At 33.5% G+C, this 19101-nt stretch overlaps 1 protein-coding gene across 1 annotated transcript in view; it reads right to left on the bottom strand.

The window, feature by feature from the left end:
• The window catches only part of LOC140045121 (ubiquitin carboxyl-terminal hydrolase 5-like), a 28288-nt gene that overhangs the window by 2931 nt on the left and 6256 nt on the right, over window positions 1–19101 (bottom strand). Inside the window, exons 9-20 of the mRNA XM_072089875.1 lie at window positions 16283–16339; window positions 15733–15804; window positions 14607–14691; window positions 14383–14505; window positions 14147–14300; window positions 13434–13614; window positions 13093–13181; window positions 12587–12691; window positions 11663–11806; window positions 11289–11425; window positions 10608–10734; window positions 10097–10181 (exon numbers count right to left, since the gene is read on the bottom strand). Of these exons, the coding sequence (XP_071945976.1) occupies window positions 10097–10181; window positions 10608–10734; window positions 11289–11425; window positions 11663–11806; window positions 12587–12691; window positions 13093–13181; window positions 13434–13614; window positions 14147–14300; window positions 14383–14505; window positions 14607–14691; window positions 15733–15804; window positions 16283–16339 (1359 nt within the window). The remainder of the gene's footprint in view (window positions 1–10096; window positions 10182–10607; window positions 10735–11288; window positions 11426–11662; window positions 11807–12586; window positions 12692–13092; window positions 13182–13433; window positions 13615–14146; window positions 14301–14382; window positions 14506–14606; window positions 14692–15732; window positions 15805–16282; window positions 16340–19101) is intronic.

Below are 19101 nucleotides of genomic sequence, written 5' to 3'. Positions count from 1 at the left end.
CATTGATATACAGTATGGTAAATGTAACCAAATTTGATTTTAGAAATCATTGAATACTGTACTCTCATTGAAGTACTGCACAGAAAAATGATTTATCTTTGAAAGTGATTCATATCAACATTTGACTTAAAATTTAAATGTTTGACTATATTGTGTACAATTATGATGATGTTTTTTTCCAGTTTCCAACAACTTTAAAATGTGGTGTTTGTGGGCAATTGTAAGCTTTAAGTGCCTGTATTCTTTTTGCCTGGTTATTTTTTTCATTTTTCTTATTTAACCACATTTGTACGTACCTATCTTTTTCTACAATATTTAATGTAGAGTACTCTTTAATATGCTTTACAAATATGCCACGAGATTCTCTGAACGTTAAGTTTTTGTTAAGCTTGCAAAATTCTTTCCTTTTTAAATTACCATAAAACACTGCAACATTTTTTGCACAGGTCATCAACACATCTTTCCTACAAGGTTTGGTTTTACGTGGCCCTTTTAGCATTGAAATCATTCGAAAATTCTTTTTAAAATGTACTTGGTTAAGAGTTGGTAGAACAGAAATTTTAGACTTTATTTGTTTAATAAGTGGGGATTGATGAGCAGAAAACATTTCTAAATTATCCAAGTCTATTGACTTGTACACATAGCTATAGTCTACTACTTTACAATGTTTTCTCAGAGCATTCTTTATAACACTGGCAACATTTTTGCCTTCTGAGAGAGTAGCTAAAATTATGAACTTTTTTGTGGAATTTCCCTTGGCAGTTCCGGGGAGACTTTTCCGTACTTTTCCACCATTATCTAAAATTAATTTGGTTATTTTTGGCTGTGTCATTTTTTCTCCTTTATACTTAGGAACATTTCCAATTAAAATGAAAGTCTTGCCAGAAAAGATTTTATTCTGACAATCAACTTCTTGTGTGTTCTTAGCCACCAAATTAGATAGACATGATAAGTTATTTGACTTTTCTTGTTTTGTTTGCGGACTTTGAATAAAACCTAATTTTTTCAAGTTGTTTTTTACATTAAATAATCTAAAACAACGCTGTATTTTAGATGCTGCTTCATGCATAGCAACATACTCTTTAAAAGATTTTTTGGCCTCGTCATTGGTACAATTTAAAATTTCATAAGATAACCGTTTCCATGTTGTATTAAATTGAGCAAAATTAGGGTCAAAATTACTTTTTCCTCCATTCCTTGTAGTATGGTGAAAATAAAAGCAATTCCTGTCGTAATGGCTATGCTCGCCTCCTTCAGTGGAAAATCTTGACAACGGAAAATCACCATCATTTGACATAAATCTTAGGCCATAGTCAATGAATTTAATCATGTATGGTGTAATGTTTTTCCAGCCATAACGGATCGTTACAAGCTGGTACAACCTTTCTGCATGAAATTTGTATGTACTTTTTTGTAGCTCTGTATATCCCCATACATAATCACAAGGCTTTAAAGTTCCTTCTATACAATCTTGTTTAATTTGTGGCTTGGGTTCCTTTTGTAAAATTTCAAACATCGTGTACAAACTTTGCCAAATCATTTTCACGCACTCAAGTTCTGTAAAATCATAATCTAATTTCAAAAACTGTCTAATATTGAATGGTAGAGGATTAGTAATTTTATTTTTAGGAACTACATTTTCTAACACATGTTGGTAAGTTTGTTTTCCAGGAGGGTTTGGACATAATATTGTTAATGCATGATCTTTATTAAGAGATATTTTCTCTACCTTCCCATTTTTATCTAGAGAAATTCGAAAATTAGGCAACCCTCTTAAAGTAATATTAGATTCTAAATTCCGTAAGAGGTCTTCAAAATTTGTACTGTTTTTGTTGCCTTGCGATAACTTATTTCCTAGTGAGATAATTTGTTCCACCTCAATTGTTAGAAGTTTTTCTGTGCATCGCGAGATCCAGTGTAGAATACATGGAAATACCCGAGCTAATGGTATATCTGACAGTAGGTTAGATGGATGTACACGATCCATAGGGACATCTAAATCCGTTCTCATTCCATTGTTTGACACATCTTTTTTTGATTGTTTATCACATTTGTGGTAGATGTTCCATCCGGATTCTGTGGTTGGTCCTAATACGGACTCATCATCAAGAATACTTTGGATGAACATTTCATCGCCACCCAAGTAAAATTGTGAATTTGGATGTGAAATATTTAATAACCGATTCATGAAGGGGTGTTTCAAATTTTCCTCTAAATTATCACGGCTATCGCTTTCATAAAACAATGCGACAGGATATATCTCTTTGGGGTTTTGATAAGAAAGATTTTGTAGTTTAAATTCATGGTTGATAAAGGATATCCCTATATATGTTACATGACGACCACCCATCTTTGCTGCATCACCTTGTATTTTGATGTGCAATTTATTTTCTAAAAAAGGATATCTAAATAATAATATTTCAACCAATCGAACAGGATCAATGTACCATCCTGTTGATGTTCTACGAGGACATAAAACTGCTCTCATGCTTTGATTTAATTTTGCAGATGTTTCCAAAATATTTCTGTTAGATGGTAAAATGCCAGGAAGTAATTTGCGTAGCCTATGAAACAATCTTACACCACTGAAGTTTTCACGGCAATGAATTATATCTTCAGCATATAGAGGATTTATTGCTGAATACAAATTTGTTACAGTTTCTCTAACTATTTTAGAACCTTTTTTAGATTGAATTGTTGCTCTATACAGTGATGTAGTAATATCATCAGCTGTAAATTGTTGGTGATTTTTAGCTTTCGTACAACTGATCATGCTCGACAAGCACTCCAGTAGTTTCTCTTTGCTGTTAATTTGCAGCATACCATCATTTTCTTTTGGCTTATTGCTGTTTAACAGTTTAATTACAACATTTTGTAATGTTAGTACTAAATCAGTGCACAGTGACTTTTTTTTGTCAACAGAAATTGTTTTACTTGAGAAGGATGATATTAAAACGTAAACAGCATGTACAGTAATATAATTTCGTTTTATACCATTGAGTGTAAAACAAGATTTTGGGTCAAGCCCTTCATTTAGAAGATGTCGATCAATTGTTTTAAAGCCTTCCTTTTTGACATGCTTAAGTAAACCTACAGCAGAAAATATGTCATCTGTTGATAAATAAATATCATTTTTATCCATGTTTAATGCATATCTCACATTATTTCCATTAATGATTAATGTCCCAACATTTATAGGCCAAGTAGATGAGAAATTTTTTTCTGACACATTTGGCAATCTACTGGTCTTGATTTCTTTTGTTGTAATATCAACATTTTTTGAGCAATTTATAACCTCGGTATTTTTCATCTGGCAGATTTTATCGTCTGAGACTCTTGTAATTATAGGACTATTTATTTTTGTCATATTTGGTAAGTTACAAGTTTGGTTTTCTGTTATTGTACATTTATTTTTTGATTTTTCAGTAACAGAATAATTTGTTTCAGATATATCCGGCTTGTTTTTGGTGTTCACTTGACACTTTTCAACTTCAGCCTTTAGTGGAATTTTGGTTTTTGAGGTCACAGTGACGGAGTCTTTTTCTGGGGACATTTCTCCCACGTTACGAGTACCTTGTTGCGTATTACTATTACTTGCACAATTATCATACATTATTTTTTCATCTAATAGGGAACTTCTAGTTTTAGAGTTCACAGTTGCGTCATTTTTTTTAGAATGCTTTTTTCCAATACTGGTAGTAGTTTGTTGCGTAATACTATTACTTGTACAATTATCGTACATTATTTTTTCAGAATCATCTAATAGGGAACTTTTGGTGTTACAGTTCACAGTGACCGATTCATTTTTTTCAGACATTTTTGCTACGTTACTTGCCTTGTTTTGTTGTGTATTACTTGTACAATTATGAAACACTATTTTTTCATCTGACAGGGAACTTTTAGTGTTACAGTTCACAGTGACCGATTCATTTCTTTCCGAAAATCTTGTCTTTTTAAATTTATCTTGTAACTCTGTCTTAATCAGATTAATTAGATTCTGCCTTTTGAAAGAGCAATGCTTTAAAATTACCATTAATGCTTCTTTGTCTATCCATTTTCTCTGTCGTCCATGTGAAAGAAACAACTCGGTTGGATTGAGCCCATTTGCCTCCAATATTCTGTCATGTTTAGCATATCCCTGACGGGATATTTCCTTTGTTTGTCCTAACAACTGAAAGGTTTCTGGACAACTAAAAAATACACGAGACTTATACAGTGTGAATGGCAAGTCTTTCGAACAAATTGTTTTAAAGCCAATTTCTACAATGCTGTTTTTTGGAATTTGTATGCCAATCAACTTTGGAGAAGATTTTTTAATTTTATCAACTTTAATGTTAGCGACACTGTCAAAGACGGGCACTTTAATGTCTTTTAAAATGTCTCTTTTTGCTGGTTTGCTCATCCTAGTAGATAGAGGAGTGCTGCTACACACATTTTTGTTTTCTTTTCCTTGCTTAACTTTTTTTGTTTGTATGTTTGTTTTTTGACTTGTTGGACTAATACTTCTTTTTTTCACAATTTTAGGAGTGCATGTATCAGATAATGGGCTAGTAATAGAGTCATTTGTTGATTGTAAATTATCGTTTAGATCTGTCATATGGCCTTTATCTTTTTGTACATTCCCTGATAAATTTTCTTCTACTTTATTTTTAGGTTTAAATACAAAAGCAGGTAGGTGATTTGTAGAAAGCTTTGCATAAACAAGCATATGAATTCCTCCCTTTTGACCAATGCCATCTGAACTAGCAATAGGTTCAGAGGTACCAAGAATTTGTGGATTTCTATTTGCCGCAGCTGCGAAGGTATTGTAAGTTACAATAGATTTAGACATATCATTGATAACAGAATATCCTGCAGTTGTTTTACATATTGAGATGAAGTGGCCTGGTTCCATTTGAACTGCTGATGTTAAAATGTAATTAGAACCGTGTATATTTGTTGTCTCCGGCACAACTACTGGTGGCTTTTGGCAGTTTTGCCATTCCTTTAGTCCCAGATTTAGTATAAGGAATTCAGGCATTAGACACTGTCCTTTAAGTTCTAGGATTTGTTTGTTACATGAATTACAGTTAAAGCAATCTCTTACCCGATGTGATAAAGATTGCTTTATTAGCTTCTCAACACAACTACTGAACTGTCTCGGATACTTTTCATTAAAACTTTGAGAATAAAGAAAAACTGGATTGCATTGCGAGGTAATGTTAATTGTACTACTACAATTTTGACATTGTTGTTTGCTTGCAAATGTTGTGAGAAATGATGTATCAGTTAAACAATCGAAGGCCTGAATGATTTCGGCATGATTTGTTCCTTTTGGTCCAAATCCATTTGGCAAATTGTCTACTAGCCAATCCCATACTGGCTCACGAATATTACAAGGTAGTGGAGCGGATAGTGGAAACGTTTTTCTTAATTGACAAACACTTAATAACCTAAGAAGAAGAGGATGATTAAAAAACAATTTTTTTGTGTATGGAAATACACCCCAATAAAAGATTTCTAAAAGGCAATCAACACTACAAGAAGCACCATGATGGTGTTTCTTGCATAACAATCCATTAGAAAAATGTATAACCTTATCCATTATATTATGAAACTAAGCACAACATGACAGAAATTATAAGTGTTGGCAGCCAATCTACACCAGTTTCATAAATAAAAAGATTTTTGATAGATTGCTTTATTTTAGAGTTTATTCTGCCACACACTTACTTACAACTGTCATATGGTGACTTAGTTGATCCCTGTAAAAGCTATTTGGTGCTAAAGGACCATGATGATGGGCAACAGCCACTGAACCTACAAGGTATTTTCTTTTATTTAAGTGTATTGATAAACAGGTTACATACATTACACCATTATCAAATGATTCTATGTCCCAGGAACTTCCCAGAACTTCATCTAGAGCATTAAGATTTTGGTTTTTGTAGTTATACTTAACAGATGTATTTCCCTTGGCAAAATCAAAATTAAACATTTTACAGTCAACATCAGGCGTAATAGGACCTAAATTAAAATTATTCATGGCTCTAATTCTTCGGTTTAAAATGGTTTTAACCTCTGATTTGAGCAAACCTGTCACTTGTATCTTTCGATACTGAATACGATAACTGATATTATTGAGGTTATTCAGCATTTGTTGCTTTGCTGATATTTTTACATCATTTAAAAAATGTTTGTCAGTTGCTGAAACATTTAGTTGTACTTTTTTCTCTAACCTGTCAACTGGAGCAATGACGGTTGATTGATGATCCAGCACATCATTGATTATTAGATTACCTTGGATTTGCCTGTTGAATAGATCCAGTTTTGTTATTGCTAAAATTGTGTCACTACCCTTCATCTGAAAAAAAAAAATTATATTTTGTTAATGTAATGGTAATTTCTAGTTATTTCTAAACAAGCACACTTTTACATTTTTGCAATTTTGAGGCTTATTTTCAATTTTTTTAGAGCAGATTATATATTCTTAAAAGTAATTTTACCTTGTATATTTCCCCAACTTCAAATCCAAGCATTTCATCAACGCATGAGTCATTGGACTCCACAGATGCTGGTAACTGGACAAAAGCAAGAAAAAAAATCACTCATTTATGTACAATTTTAAAATAACAGTTTACTTCCTTCCAATGCACATCCATTATTATCGGTGGATTGACCTTTGCTTATGTAGGGTAAACATTGCAAATTAGTCTTAGATTGACAGTAATTGATTTTTTAAATCAAGACTTAACTCTTTGATCTATTGTTTAATAGATATTACATACAGTAATATGTAAGCAATTATGTCATGATTTTTGCAGTAAAATAATTATTTAAGTTACAAATATAATTATTAACAGGATATTGAAACTGTAATACACACATTTATTTTTTTATCAGCAAATTCTAATATTATAAAACAAAAAAATAATGTATAAAAAGTGCATAATAATATTAATCCTAATATTCTTAATTAAAATGTTTTGATCTTTATTTTATCATCATCAGGAATAATTACAATTATTAAAAAAATATATTTCTGTTTAAGACTTACCCATAAATCTGTTTGAACATCTTTATTCTGTGGCTCATAAACAACTGCACAAGTCTTTTGTTTCTTTGTTTTCCGGACAACCTGTGTGTCTAAAATAAAATATTTAAAATGTTAGTTTGCTTTTTTAATTATCAAACTTTTAATATTTTATATAATACATGTATAAATTATATTATTTAAATAATGGTTACAGAATTCTTATTAGTCTAGTCATTCAGACAATTATTATCCAAACAATTTAAGCCATTATGCTTCAAAATTAAACTTTCTACACAAATTAATTTAGCACAAGCAAGCATATTAGGACAACAAAATAATAGTTATTCACTACTTCCCTTCCAATAAACAATGTACCAGTAAATTCAATAATGATTGAATGCAAAATCACATTATTATCAGTGGGTTGAACTTTGCTTATGTAGGGTAAACATTGCAAAATAGTCTTAGATTGACAGTAATTGATTTTACATCAAATCAAGAATTAACTCTTTGATCTATTGTTTAATAGATATTACATAATACTGTATGTAAGCAATTATGTTGTGGTTGCCTAACCATTTTTGCAGTAAAATAATTATTTAAGTTACAAATATATCAACAGGATATTGAAACTGTAAAACACACATTTATTTTTATCAGCAAATTCCAATATTATAAAACACAAAAATAATAAGAAAAAAAAGTGCATAATTAAAATTCATTTTCTGAATTACAGAAAAATTGAAAACAATCCAATTTTAATGACAAAAAATAAATACCTGTTGCATCCTTTTCATTTTCTATTTCTATATCCGTTATGTTAATCTTTTGGCATTCACCACCTTCAGTAACCACAATTAAAGAATGCGTGAACTTATCCACTTCTTTTACTTGTACCGACGTTCCATGTACAATAACTTTGTCCTCAGATGTCAAAGTTTGTAGAAGAGAAAGTTGTTGTTTACTAGATTTTTGGCAAATTCGTCTAGAATTTTCTGGTAGCCCTGAGAAATTAAAATACAAATTAATATTATAAACAATTTATTTGCACTAATTTTATGCCTAAATTAAATATTAAAAAACATGAACAGGCAGAATTCCATTTCCATAAAAATTATAAACACTTGTGAGATAAGAGAGTTACTGTAGTAGCTATTATTGGGTGTCGCTAATTGTACATTAAGATAAAGAATATATTAAAGATATCATAAATTTATTATATTATTTAATAATAACTAAACAAATACCAAAGCCTTCTCTAAAAAATATCTCTTCATGTCAATAGTCACTCTATCTTATCTAACTAGGACGAAACGACTTCTCTGCATGAAATGCACGATCGGTATTATAGGCTTGGCCGGCCTTGTTGGCTAAGGTCGATTGTAATTATGTACTATTTTAATCCATCATATCGTAGCCTACGAACATCTAACGGAGATACATGGTAGTCCATACGTGGAACCCCTACTAGGCCTAGGTTAAATATCGGATTAGAAAGTGTTTTAAGTTACAAATATTAATAACAAAATGTGTTAAATAAGTTTTTGTTTACGCCACACATACTCGAGCGAGTGAGTATACCTAGGCTAGGGCTAGGCTTAGCCTAAATTAGCATGTCATTTTATATGGATGCTTCGACTCACAAACCCTCACAAGCACAATTACTACTAGGCCTAGCCTTGGCAAAAACATATTTTCTTGGGAAAATCCGTTGTGCAATGTAATAAATCAATATTGAACGATCGTATTTACTTACGTTTAGCGAATGGTTCAACTGGTTTTCTTATTTGATGGGGTAACACCTCTCTGTTCCATTTTGATGACCAGCCTGTAAATGACACTAGCGTAGTAGTAGTGCTGCTGCTACTACTACTTGTACTAGGCCTAGGCACTTCACAAGAGAGTACGCGTCCGTTTTCCCATCTTCCTAAAATGTCGATGGCTTGTATTCGACTGCCAACACTTATATTTTCTGCCATTGTTGTTTTTAAAAATTAGCAACTCATGTCCTACCCCTAGGCGAACCAAAACATAAATGACCATCGTCTTGGCCGGCTTTCGGCGTTATTTTCAAAATACTGTACATGGAAAGCTCATCGCGACCCCTCGTTTGTTTGTTTATATGATGACGACATTGTTTTTGTACCAACATAATACCTACGCTACAATAAAGTAGTGACGTATATTACTATAAACACAATTAATTGTTCTATATTATATTTTAATACATCTTAAAGGTATTAAAAACTACATACAGTATTGTTTTTAAACACATTTTATCATAAATATTATATGATAATTCAAAAACAAATCACTGTACCACGCTTGTAAAATATTCATACGCCAAGACCTCGTGTGTCGTCTCTGGCCGGCTCGATTTTCTCCACAGCCTGGAAATCGTGATTTTTCAACGAATTCTAACTTCGCGTAGAATTAATCAATTTTTACGATTTGAAATTGCTGTTATATTACTTTTTCTTTTTATTCATGGTTAAACAAATGGTATTATTATTATTTTATAGAAAAACACATTTTCAAACATTCAGTCACTTCATTTGACCATGAGGGAGAAATTTGATCGGACACATTATCCCAGTGATTTATTGCCACTTCGTAAGGTCGCGCGGCCTAGGCTTTTGATGTTTAATGCGATTAGATCGATTAGTCTCAGGCAAAACCTGGTTAGAGTACCCGTCTAAAGCATCATTTGACGGGTAGAGTGGTAAGAGGGAAAGTTTCGGCATGTAAGCATCTACTATGTTCAACAATGCGTTGGTAGAGGTGTCGGCATGTATATCCAACATAACTTGCATCGCACAAGTCACATTTAAATTTATACACAATAACATAATTGACGGAGTTCGCAGATTTCTGATCTTTGAATCATCCTGCGAATCATCCTGCCATTCAAAGATCAGAAATCTGCGAACTCCGTCAAGCGACAACTATGCCAACTAAGTCACAAGATAAACAAAAACATTGTCCCTGTATTCATAAGTAAAAAAGTTAAAGATAACATTAGGAAAGTCGAAAAGAAACCTACTATTATAAGTCAACAATGTGTTGTGTATAATTACTAACCTTCCATCTTTCTTGATATGACAGACGTAGTGACCACATGATGTTGAAGTTCCCATGTGACTTATAAATGCGACCAACTTGTATTCTGATTAAAATAAAAACAAGTAATAACCTGGAGAAAGCCACACTGTAGCAAGACTTAACAGAATGGTATTTTTTTCTTTGACAGTAGATTAGCAAAGTTGGGCTTGACAGAGTTTGGTCTGATGCATCCATGGCCTGGAAGGGTGATTCCCTGGGAGGGTGTGCCACGAGACTTGACAGAGTTGAGGCTTGGCAAGACCAGGTTAGGCAAAGGCTCGACAGATTGATATTTGGATAGGGCAATAAAGGGATTGATAGGGTTAGGCTTAAAATGTTGAGACTTAGCAAGTCATGGCAGATTGAGGCAATACAGGGATTGTCTTGGTTGGAATTTACAAGAGCCTTGACATGTTTGAAGACTTATTGAAGTCTGAGCAGAGTAAAGCATAGCAGGGTGCAGGGTTAGTTTATTTGTGGTTTTACTTACTCCCTGATCCATCTCTAACTGCAGGTTGATCTGATGCCCCAGCAGCTTCACCTGTTTCCATGGGTTCAGAGTTCAACTCATCCAGATGGCTGAATATCCAATCAGCTGCACGCTCAACATTATTACTCTAAAAATAATTAAATTAACTTTCATTCAACCTTGTTGCTCTATAAATGTATCTTCAAAAAATAAATAAATGGGCTATGTTACCAGCTCAAGGCTAGTGGGTTAATGATAACTTACAGATTTAAGCACTTCGGTATGTTCAATGCAAACTTCTCTCTGGGCTACTGTACAAAACCTAATATTCTTCGTAACTAATGGGCTAAACATTATTATAGATAAATTAAAGTAGTTTGGAGTACCTTGACGGCCTGTTCCCATGTAAATCTTACTCTGGGCTACAAACATATAATTCTTTGTAGCTAATGGGCTAGGCACATACTGTAGGTAAGTACAGTCAGGGAATAATTTCGCCAGTGTAGCATAGCAAAAAGCTATACAAAACAACCTTTTTGCTACACATTTCTACAATTGTGTAGCAAAAAATACAATACAAAACTATCTTTCTTGACTAAAAAATCAGTTTGATTAGCAATTTTGCTAAACAAAATTTTCAAATGAAATTTTTCCCTGACAGTACTAGCCAATGGGGCAAGTGTGTACAATATGGTAACTTACAGTAGCTTTGAGTGCTTTGGTGGCCTGTTCCCTCGTAAATCCCATTGATTCTATCATCATAATACCCTCTGCGCTTGCTGTGAATCCACTATCATCTTTTTTCTTTGCTCCTCCTAGTTGAAGGGGTGTTGCAAAATCTGAATAAAACAGAAGCTCATTTATAAAAAGTGCTGGGAATCAGCATTTTTGGGCTAACATCAAAATCTGAAATCTGAAAAAAAAACCTCTCTGGATCTGTCACAGTTATAACATACAGTATGACTGACCCCTTCCTTAAGCTATGTCTAGGAGAAATTTCTCCTCAAACACCACGCCATTCTATTCAAGGGACCCTTTGTTGGGTCCCGGAAGTGTCCCATTAATAGTATACATACCAGGATCTGCCATGTGTTCAAGTACCCAGTTCATAGCTGGCTCTACACCTTGATTCTTTGTATGATACACAGCCTTCTTGCACCCTTCATAGTCAAATCCCATTGACACTAATTGCACCACAAACTCTTCATTTATCTCTATTTCTGTAATACAAACATTCACAAATTAAATTTAGTGGTTATCCATTTTTATATAACTATTTTTCCAATTGCCACTAACATAACAACCACCAACTTAATATCATCTGCACTTCTACACCCATTGACATCCTCGCAACCATTGCTTTGGTCACCAAACCAGTATCTTGATACTGTATCACTACAATCACAACCTCTAAACAAAATTAGTAAACTCACCACAACCATTGGTTACCACAACCAGATTGTACCATACCCATCACCACTACAACACCTCTAAACTATGGTAAATCCTCACCAGAACTATAAGTTTCACTTTCACAATCAGTTTGAACATCTGTAAGTTACCAACACCAGTGTCTGGTACCACACCTGTTACTACCAATGACACCTCTAAAGTAAATCAATAACCTCACCACAACCATATTATGGTCATCATCACCAGTATCTTGTACCATACCTGTCACTACCATACCACTTCTAAATAAAATATCTCATTATAACCATCCTTTGGTAATCACCATCAGTATCTTGTACGATTATACCTGTCACTACCATTATACCACCTAACTCAATAACCGCACCACAACCATTAGTTTTATCAGCACACACAGCATTATACCCATCACTACTGTTCCATTCTACTGTACCTCTAAACTAAATCAATAAACTCACCACAACCATTGTTTGGTCACAACCACACCACCACCAGTATCTTGTACCATATCTACCTTCAAATTATGTCACAATTTCTAACCTAAGAATCTTTGCAATTAATAAACTTACTAGGCTCTGGTTTATCGCCTTCAGGTAACTCAACTTCACCAGGTTGCAAACCTACACCACGTATTGAGGTCAAATCAAGGTCATCTGGCATATCAACTGACACATCTATTAACAAAATGTAAATAATTATGTGTAAGACAGTCAATGCTTCTCAACGTTTAATTACATTTGGCAGAATGTGTACAGTACTCAGTGAAAGAGTAGAACTAGATATTTATGGAAGGACTCTCAGTTCTGTTTGCACTTGAGGCCAATTTACACAGACAAGCAATAACGGTAAGCAGAAAACTGAAAATAGAATAACCATTTACACAATGGGCAATTGAGAGGAAACCTGCTGAGGATAATTACAGATTCAATGCGGTTTTCCAATTATCATTACTGCTCGGTTGTGTAAATTGGCCTTTACATTTATCAATAAACCTCCTGGATACAAATATTAGACTTGAAGATTATAGGTTATTAGGTTTACTAGTTGCCTAATTAAAGAGTGTTTGTTAACTGACCTAGTTTCTTTGGCACCCAGTCATCACCTAATGTAAACTTCCTAAGCTGTATCAAAAGGTAATCTGGAAATGATGCTAATTTTGTGGTTCTGTTGGAAGAAACAAAGATTATTAAAATATAAAATGTCATTAAACAGAATATATTTAAGCCTTTAGACAAACATGTAACAGAACCGGAAATTCCCAGACATACTGATTTGAGCTAAGGACATGAGCGTTGGAACACTACAATATTATTAATTTTAATAATTATGTTTACTGTAATATTAAATAAACATTGTGACACATGAACTAAGTGTAGACTATTTATTTAGAATTTAACTTAGAATATAAATGCTTACTTTTTTGCAGTAGATCTTGCTTTAAGAGCCGAGCTATAAAAATCATCAACGATTTCTGGTTGTGTCATTTTATCAAGGCAAGCTTTGAATGGAATTTTTAACCTCACAATTTCCTTTGGGTCAATGCACTGTTTATTGGCTTCTAATTCTTTTTTCTTAACTTCATAAGCGGCAAATTCATCTGAAAATGTAATTGAAACATTTAAGGATTAATTAATAATAAAAAGTATTTTTTTGTATGATTTTAAGTACTGAAAATGTTTTTGTGAACTCTATGCCATTTCAATGACAAAACAGCATCTGTTAAAAGTGGCAATAACTTTTGATAACATTTTTTAAATTATTAAATTTTATTTCAATATAAATATTATGCAAAATTTTACATATTTACGCTAATAATAATTCAATTTTTCTAAAAAAGTATCAGTTTGTAGTTATGTTGTTTTGTCTTGGAACAGCTGTCTAACAAATAAAAAGGCATATAGATGGCTGCAGTCGCTTGCTCAAAGTGTTATCGACCGACATAGTGAGCTGTAGCTCGGCGTGCTTACATGTTAAATTCATTTCACACAGTAAGTAATTTAACAAATTGTTTACCTTCATTTTTAACAAAGTTTTCCTGACCATTGTCATTTAATTGTTCGTAAATTAAAAGTATTGTACTGTACTTAAATTTATTTCATACATGCTGCAGTGTCTAAGAAATTATTTACCTGCATTTGTAGCAGCTTCAAGTGGTATCGGTACTGACAGGATATAATCAAAACGTGTTGTGTATCGTACTTGTTGAGACTGTGTGCACTCTATTCGATCTTCTAGCTGCATTTTAAAACTATCACAGGGGTTGTTTGTTCCTCTCGTGTTCCGCTTAAAAGAAATAATCAAAATGTAATTTCGGCAGATATAATTTTTCATATCTGTTCACTCAAAAAATCAGATGTGTCCTTACCTCAATTAAATTAAAGACATGTAGCAAAAACTCTTGAGCATCTTGTTGCCTATTGGTTGAAAATTCTGGATGTCCTCGGCCAATCAGAGCCTTGAACATCCTTGGAGCAATGCCCACTTGACACTGTGTGACAAAAATAAGATATTTAATGTACAGGTTTGGGAATAAGCCCACCTTGTAAACAGTTCAATTTTATAAGCCCATTTTTATTAATTGTTTCTCACCTTTTCTTTAGCTTCATCTTCCCCATCTTCAAGTGGAGTCTCTTTTGAATAGTCACCCGATAACAAGCCATGGCCTAATTTTGCCCTGAAATGGAATGCGTTTCCTCGTTAGAAGAATGTTGAAATAAATAAAAGTAAAACTACATATGTTATAATATGTCAGCGACAAAAAATCTTAATAAATGCACAAACCCTACATATTAAAGATGTATTGTCCCCCTGAAAAATAATTTTTTAACATTTTTTTTGTTGAATATGCCATGTTAATGTCACATAATAGTTATTGACTTCGACCAAAAATTGGATCGAAAAAAAATTTATATACATGAAAAAACTTGAATTTAAAGCAAAAAATGGTCAAATTGACTGCCAGCCAATGGATTTTTGGTTGAATTTAACCATTTATCATGTTATTTTATAAGTGAAAACATTATTTTTTTCGTTTTTCTTTCTATGGATGTGATTAACTTTATTAAAACTACAAAATAACCTATTCAAAGTCTGATTTAATTAATCTTCATTTTTCATGTTTTTGGGGGACAATACATCTTTAAAGTTATGTCTGAGCATGTGCAGATTGGGATTATCTTTCTCATTAGCATAACAAAAGCAGATTATTAGATGAAGGGCACAAATGAGCCAGTTTTTCATGGTAAAAGTCCTTGGTTGTACCTAGCCTTGTATTAGCAACAGTGTAGGTACAGCTTTAGGTGTGCTCAGGTCCTGAAACCCTGATACCGTGATGGTGTGATGGAATGAAATGACACTTTATTACGCATACAGCACAGATCCATATAAAATTTTGAATAAATGTTGATTTCCGCTATATTTTATTTCATAGCTACTGTAGATACAATATTTGATATTCATGTAAGAAGTATACACTCTCTTTTTATTCTCAATTTAGCCATATTGCCAAGGATAAATATAAGTGATTTCAGTTTCTGCTCTAAAAAGTGGCAATTAATCTGTTCACAAGACGCTCTACATTAACAGTGTCTAATATTCAGGGTGCATTCAGCATGCCTGATGTGCTCCCTCTAAATCTGCCTCTGCTATTACAAGTCTTTGGGAAATGGAGGACTTTCTTCTTATCAAAGAATCAAAATTAAAACAGCATACTCACATTTGCACTGTCAAATCTGAAGCAGGACTGTTTCTACATTCTGAGTATATAGTTTCTATGTTTTTAGGATATCTGTAAGACAAACAAATATTGATTTAGCAAGTGCCACAACTTAGCTAGGCAGTGGTGGGGCAGTATCGCCTACCCTTCTCTTCCATAATAGCCTAAAATGTTTCTACCTAGCCAAACTGTCTCATGGTCTTCTAAACAGCCTAAAATTCTTCACACTGTTTTTTCAACCCAACCTAAAGTTTGTCCACACAGTTTTACAACCTTTCACAAAGTTGATCTGCTTAGCATGAGGTGTTTTCACAACTAAACTTTCTATCACCTACCCAGCTTACCTTCAACTATGTCTGGACTAAAATACAAACTGTACTATAGTTTGTACACTATATTATAATGTCAAAATAATTAAATCAATACTCTCTGTACCTATCATCCTTCTAAAAAGGAAATATTTTGAAAAGAAAAAGGAAAATTAATACAAATGTTAGTGACATATACTATATGTGCTATGAACACACTACTTTCAAACACTTTTACTTACCTATCTACAAAGTCTGGGATGGTGAATAAAACTTGCATAACTGAATTTAAATAACAGCTGAAAAGTAAATAAATGTCAATATTGTAATTTAAACTAGACATGTAACTCGTCACTTTGACGAGTTTGGTTATCCGCCGCGCAAGTGGTGCAACATTAACATTAAGGGGATAGGTTGAGGACAAAAGGAAGTGTTCACGTTGGCATTATGACCTGAACTGAAGAATATGATCTGTTGTTATTGCTGAATTTTATTATTTAAATTCATATACAGTATACACAGTATAATCTGTATCCATATCACATACAGTGTAGAATAGGTGAAATTACGGGACCCGCTATTTATTGCAATTTTTAACATGTTGACGGTTTTAAAATGAAACGCGAAGGTAGCAATTCCGAAAGGAAATTATCTCAGCAACAACGTATTAGCGTGTAGAAGAAATTTGAATACGTTAAATATTGATGCGCGCTCTTTTAAATGTAATGAATTATGACGCAAAAGATGAAAATACGACCTTTTTTATTTAACTGGCCATATGATGACGTCACAACATCCGATTGGCAACATTTTTACATAATTTCATATCTGCAATCCAATAGCTTCCAGAAAAAGTTGTAATCGTGATTATCACATTCTATTCTTACGAGCTATAACAGATTAAAATTTACTGTAAAGATGAAATTGATGCCATACGTGATTTAAATTTTTAGGCATGATGACGTCAAAAAAATTAAAATATTTTTAACTCATGCGAAAGATAGTTGATTGATCTAGACAATATCAAAATCGGGATGAAAATGGAAAACGGATAAGTGGAGATGCGCTCTATTCAATGTGATGAGCTATGACGAAAGATACAAAAATCCTAAATTTTATATTCGCGTGGCCATACGATGACGTCACAATGTCCGGTTAGCCATATTAATACCTGATCCGATATCTACAACTCATCTACTTCCAGAATATGTCATCCACAAAAATTTGACCGTCTAGTTTAGAAATTACGACTGTTTAAAAAAAGGCATATTTTAAACGAATTTTTTAACCTTTTCATAAAAAACGCGCGCAAATTGTCCAATTCGACGTGCTCGTATGACGTATCTTTAAGTCGAAATTGTTAAAAATTTGGTAAAATTACATGAAAAGGCTGGAAAAACATAAATCACGCGAAAAAAATACGTTTTCAATGCTACGTGCGCACCGCACACGTAAAAAGGTGCGCACGCGTGGGAATTTTTGACATGCTTAAAACGACATGAAACGCGTAGAAAGTTGATTATAAATTAATTTCGCGCATTTTGAAATTTTAAATGCGCGTGCGCGCGTAACTTTGTGTAAAACACGCAATTTTTTTTCAACAGAAAGTTAGCGCATGATATAAATTAAACTTTTGCAAAGTTTCAAGTTGAAATGTTATTTGGTTTTCGACATATGTTAAATACGAGAAAATCGTTAAATCGCGCGTACGTCACGTTGCGCAATTGTAAACATCATGAAAAGCTTCGCTTGACGACGTTACATAAATGTCAAAATGTTAACATAGTTAACAAAATGTTATGTTTGCAAGTTTCAGAGAAAAGCGTTACACAAAAATCATACAGAAAGAAAGAAGAAGAATAAAAAGATGATGATGATGATGATTTCGTACAATCACAAGAGGTTATCCTGCAACTTCGTTGCGGATAACCAAATAGAGCATTAATTTCTTTCAAACAAGAAGAAAACACCCCAAAACCTACATTTAAAGGGGGGTTCCGGGTATAAAATGAATAGTAAAAAATGTAAAATATATTTGTTTGTCTCTCGAACGGTAAAAGTTTCAATTTATATAAGCGCCCAGTAAAGCAGAACGAAGGCTGTGAAATGAGGCCAGATTACAAGTGCAGCAACAAGTGGTTACAGAATAGGAAATTCGTGAAATGGTCAATCTTCCGACGACTCGTTATCATTAACCATATCAATTACTTTTGTAAAATTATACTTATCTGATGTAATTTTAGTCGGTCTTCCCATTTATATAAAGTTAATTTTCTATGAAAATCCATCAAAACAGTGAAAAATTAGATAAGTTTGCACTTTACGTTTGCACTTTACGTTTGCCGATTTTCGCATTGACTTAGGGAAAGCCTTCAAAATCAATGAAGCGTAACGTATACATTCCTGCTGTGAGCGAGGAGAGCGAGACGACGATACACGTGCTCTCTCTGCCCATGCCTGGCATTGTCACGTGATAAGCAGATACAGTATACAATACCAAACTGGTCGGGTCGAGTATACCCCGTCTATAATCACAACATGAACGATGTACAGTATTTGATTGAAGGTCGACTCGACCTACCGGAATGGTATAGATAATATAGCTCGAGAGTTGGAATATTTGTAAACATAAGTATTGCTAATTTTAGTGTAGCTTATAGTAAAAGGCCTGGTAGTATCAATTCGCATAGGGTCTACTACACAAGCTAGCTCAATTTTTAACTGGGCCGGATCGGCTAGGTCTCTTTCCTACTACCGGTCTACTTGCTTGATGCAGTATCCGCTCTTTTGGAGAGTAAACTAGGCCTATTTTAGGCCTACTTATTAGACGATCGGGACACCATACGTGTGGACGGCGATCGGACCTTGTTTTGCCTCAATATTTACAGCCGATTTTTGTAGAACGTTTTAGGTTTCGATTGTTTAGGAGTTTGGTTGATAGGATGGGTTTGGAATCCACTGAGTTTTGTTATTTATGGGCCAATCGTTTAGTAATAGGCTAGCTAGCTAGGCCCACAAATGATGGCCCCAATGTTTTAACGTAGCCATCGTGGCATGGAAT

The sequence above is a fragment of the Antedon mediterranea genome, chromosome 3, assembly GCF_964355755.1.
Source record: "Antedon mediterranea chromosome 3, ecAntMedi1.1, whole genome shotgun sequence".
In the NCBI taxonomy this organism is placed as follows: Eukaryota; Metazoa; Echinodermata; class Crinoidea; order Comatulida; family Antedonidae; genus Antedon; species Antedon mediterranea.
Note: the sequence above shows the minus strand (reverse complement) of the source record. Positions and strands in the feature narration are given on the sequence as shown.